The sequence below is a fragment of the Hevea brasiliensis genome, chromosome 7 (assembly GCF_030052815.1).
Source record: "Hevea brasiliensis isolate MT/VB/25A 57/8 chromosome 7, ASM3005281v1, whole genome shotgun sequence".
Classification (NCBI taxonomy): Eukaryota; Viridiplantae; Streptophyta; class Magnoliopsida; order Malpighiales; family Euphorbiaceae; genus Hevea; species Hevea brasiliensis.
In genome coordinates, this window is record NC_079499.1 from 103,529,936 (window position 1) to 103,534,425 (window position 4,490).

Consider the following 4,490-nt stretch of genomic DNA (forward strand, 5'->3'; position numbering starts at 1 on the left):
TTGCACATATATAAGGACATGAAGCTTTTGGAAAATTAAGCACATTATCAAGAGCACAACAAAAAGTTCTCAATGGCCCTTCAATTGCTTGCCCCATTTTCTAGTTGCTCTTTCCCTAAACAGCCACTAAGAAATCACAACCCATTCATATTATCAAAAAAGGGGAAAATTTCCAGCCCTCTTGGATGCATGCTTTGTCCAAAACTTGCCAAGAAAACTACTGTAAGACGATCTGCAAATTACCAGCCTCCCATTTGGGAATATGATTTTGTGCAGTCGCTGAAGAGTGAATATGGGGTATATATATATCTATAGTTATTTTATTCTCCTCCTTCTCCTGCTTCTTCTTCTTCTTCTTCTTTTCTTCTCCATGCTCATGATTACTGTGCTATGCAGGGACATGTGTACACAAAACGGATCAATAAGCTGAAGGAAGAGGTGAGGGTGATGCTTAAGCAAGCTGTGAATCCTTTGGATCAGTTCCAACTAATTGATACCTTGCAAAGACTTGGATTAGCTTATCACTTTGAAGATGAAATAAAGAGAATTTTGATGAGCATTTACACCCATGATAGCTACGAAAATACACAGATGAGGGAGGATTTATATGCTACAGCTCTTGAATTTAGACTCCTGAGACAACAGGGATATAAAATACCCCAAGGTAAATAACTTCTCACTAGTCTCCTAATTTTATTTTAATAAATTGTATTCAATAATAAATCTAAATCTAGTAAAGTGTAATAATTGTTTTTTTTTTAAATAAGCAAAACAAACTTTATTGAATGAAATGCAAAGCAAGGAAAATGCTCCAGACTACCATGCCAGCAGAAATACTGTGTGATATGTTTTTTTTTTTTTTTTTGGAAAATACTGTGTGATAATGTTGATATAATATTCATGCATGCTGTTGTTAAAATACTTTTTTAAGAGCAACTTTGTAAAGAATAGTAACCGTGACACTTTTCACCCTTTCCCAAACACAACATTCTTAATCAAAATCAGTAATAATAGTTTAACTCGAGAAAGTGAATTGCAGAGATCTTCAATAGTTTTCGAGATGAGATGGGAAACTTCAAAATGTGTCTATCTGAGGATTGGGAGGGAATGCTATCTTTGTATGAGGCATCATTCCTTTCAGAGGAAGGTGAAAGTATCTTACAATTTGCAAGAGATTTTACAACCACTTCTCTAAAGAAGTATGTTGAGCAAAGCGAAGACCAAAATCTATCCATGATAATAAGTCATGCATTGGAGCTCCCACTGCATTGGAGGATGCTAAGGTTGGAGAGCAGATGGTATATAGATGTATATGAGAGAAAACAAGGCATGAATCCTCTTCTGCTAGAACTTGCTAAATTGGATTTCAACAGTGTGCAAGCAACACACCAAGACGATCTAAAATATGTGTCAAGGTATGTATAGTCCAAAGATGATGTGGTAGAGTACTAAGTTTTCATTAATTATCGTACTTCTGTTTTTTTTGGTATGAGGCTGCTCATGATATTGGCTTGTCTTGTTGTAAAACAAAGGTGGTGGAGGAATACTGGTTTGGGGGAAAAGTTGAGCTTTGCCAGAGACAGGATAGTGGAGAACTTCTTATGGACAATTGGGGAGACATTCGAGCCACAATTCAGCTATTGCAGGAGAATGAGCACAAAAGTCAATTCACTATTAACAACAATCGATGATATCTATGACGTGTATGGCACTTTGGATGAGCTTGAGCTGTTCACTGATGCTGTTCAAAGGTTGGTAGGATATATATAATTTTATAAATAAATTAAGTTTGATTATTTATTCAATTATTCATCAATGAAGCCAATAAATTGCTTATAAAAAATAAATTATTTATAAAAAAATGAAGCCAATAAATTATGTCCATTAATTGGAAATATAAAATATATTCATCAATAAGTTTGGTTATGTTGTGATTTCAGATGGGATGTCAATGCAATAGAGCAGCTTCCAGATTATATGAAGTTATGTTTCCTTTCTCTCTATAACACAATAAATGAAATAGCTTTTGATGTCCTAAAGGAACAAGAATTTCACATCATCCCCTACTTGAAAAAAGCCGTAAGTATTCTGAATTTTCCATATCATCAATTTGTCTCCGATCACTTTCTTGATCATTTATAAGTAGCAATTGTCAACAAATTACCATCTAAGGTTGGAGGTGGTAAACGAGTTGAATTGGTTGATTAGGAACAATTCAGATTGTGAGTCGTTTTTATATTATGTTTTTAGATAGATTTGGACATTAAAAATTTATTCCTCAAATTACTATATAAAAAGAATTTCAAGATAAATTTAGATTAATTTGTGAGTTACGAGTTGTTTTGGATAAACTATTAATTCTTTTTTTTCAAAAAGTTATTCATTTAATTTTAAGATAAAAAATTTGAATTAATTGAGTCAATTGAAATGGATTATTTTGAGTCAAATTATTTAGTTGACCTTCAATTTTTATTGTTCATTCAGGTTCATATTAAAACAGATTGCAGATTATTTTGAATTAGATATATTTTAATTTACTTGGCGAATCAAGTCAAAATTTACAACTTTTATTTGTGATCAAATATTTACTTTGCATTGCAAGATATTTAAATCCTGACAATTTTCTACCTCTTGAAAATTTTGAAAGTAAAAAAGAAATTGTATTAATAGCAGTTCATCTAATTGCATTCTTATCCCATTTTAAAAATTTCAGTTGGCAGACATATGCAAATCATACTTATTGGAGGCCAAGTGGTACCATAGTGGATATACAACAAGTTTACAAGAATATCTCGACAACGCATGGATCTCTTCTGCAGCTCCTGTGATGCTGGTCCATGCTTATTTTCTTGTAAAATCTCCAATCACAAATGATGCCTTGAAATGCTTGGAAGAGTATTCCAATGTAATTCGATGTTCATCAATGATTGTTAGACTTGCAGATGACCTTGGAACATCATCAGTATGCACTCCTTCCCTTTTTTTTTTCTTTTGAAATGTCTCATTCAACTCTTTTTTGATTAGTGCTATAATCATCTTATCTTGTTGATTATTCATCAGGATGAATTAAAGAGAGGCGATGTTCCGAAATCAATTCAATGTTACATGCATGAAACGGGAGCTTCAGAAGCAAAAGCTCGTGATCACATTCGATTTCTAATTAGCGAAACATGGAACAAAATGAATAAAGAAAGGGTTGCAGATTCTCCATTCTCGGAAACTTTTATTGGCGTAGTAATTAACCTAGCTAGAGTGGCACAATGCATGTACCAGTATGGAGATGGGCATGGGATTGGGAACCATGAGACCAAGGACCATGTTCTATCATTGCTTGTTCAACCAATTCCCTGCCTATCTGTAACCATTTAATGGATTAAAAACTAAATATATGATAGGTGGAGATTCTAATTAAGTTTGTTATGTTGGTTTTGAGGATGGAAATCATTGGGGATTATTGTAAATTGATCATGAACTCTATTTTCAAAAACGTTCTTATCTTTTTCTGTTTAAGTTTCAATACCAATTGGCATAGTTTCTTATCAAACTTCTCTTGTTACATGTTTTGTTTAAGCAAAAATTATGAGTTTGAGTATTAATAGAAAAAAATTTTCTACTCCAAATTTATGGTTTTGACCATCACATTTTCTTTTGATAAATCAGAATTTTATTAATTTTATAAACTATAAGTAGAAACTTAGCATTAGCATCAAGACTAAAACTAAGTCAATAGACTATTCCTTAACATCCAATCTATGGTTACTAATGCAAAGTGAAAAAACTAGAATGAAATACAAATAGAAGTAATACATCTCAAGGTCTTAAGACCAAGGCCAAGAAAAAAAAATAGCAAACACCCTTCCATACAACCCAAAAATAAACTACTGCAGTGAATGGGCAAAGCTCTAAAACCACGAAAACCAAACATCTAATGGACCTTTCGCAAATTCAGAATAGCGGCTTAGCCCAGGGATCAAAGTTACAACCAGGCAACAAAATGGTGATCTCTCAAGACATCTTGCTTGGCGAGATTATCTGTTGCAAAATTTCTCTCTCGCAGCATGCGCATAAAAGACATATTACCAAGCTTGGAATTCTTAATTTATCAATGACACTGAAGGCTCGTTGAAGGTGCCAAGGCCTACAATCATGAGATGAAGTGACCCACTTAATCACATTAAAAGAATCAGCTTCAACAATGATAAAAGGAATTTCATAGTTGCGAATTGAAGTGAATAGCTAGATTGCTTTCATAATGGCAATATAGCTCCGATTCGTGTCGTTTTAGTCACGAACACAAGGACTAGAATACACACATAAAAAGATTCAGATGAATTCTTGAGAACTCCACTTTCGTACTTAAATGGTTAAAGATTTAAAATAAATTGAAATTATTATTTTTTTTAAAGCCACTATCACTTTTGTACAAAAAGAATAAATATTTTTAAAAAAAAATTGTAGAAACAAAAAAGAAACTTATTGGATCAACAAAT

At 32.8% G+C, this 4,490-nt stretch overlaps 1 protein-coding gene across 1 annotated transcript; it reads left to right on the top strand.

The window, feature by feature from the left end:
- Window positions 1-3,511, top strand: LOC110671757 (terpene synthase 10-like). Its single transcript, XM_058150389.1, has 7 exons — window positions 1-297; window positions 397-664; window positions 1,040-1,415; window positions 1,533-1,751; window positions 1,941-2,079; window positions 2,714-2,962; window positions 3,061-3,511. The coding sequence occupies exons 1-7, from the start codon at window positions 73-75 to the stop codon at window positions 3,367-3,369; spliced, it is 1,785 nt and encodes a 594-aa protein (XP_058006372.1). The 5' UTR covers window positions 1-72; the 3' UTR covers window positions 3,370-3,511.
- The last annotated feature ends 979 nt before the right edge of the window (window positions 3,512-4,490 follow it).

Excerpts from the sequence above, each read along its gene's own strand:
- LOC110671757 (XM_058150389.1), top strand. The coding sequence starts at position 73 with ATGGCCCTTCAATTGCTTGCCCCATTTTCTAGTTGCTCTTTCCCTAAA. Across the intron at positions 298-396 it reads CGCTGAAGAGTGAATATGGG|GGACATGTGTACACAAAACG; the intron begins GTATATATATAT and ends TGTGCTATGCAG. Across the intron at positions 2,080-2,713 it reads TCCCCTACTTGAAAAAAGCC|TTGGCAGACATATGCAAATC; the intron begins GTAAGTATTCTG and ends TAAAAATTTCAG.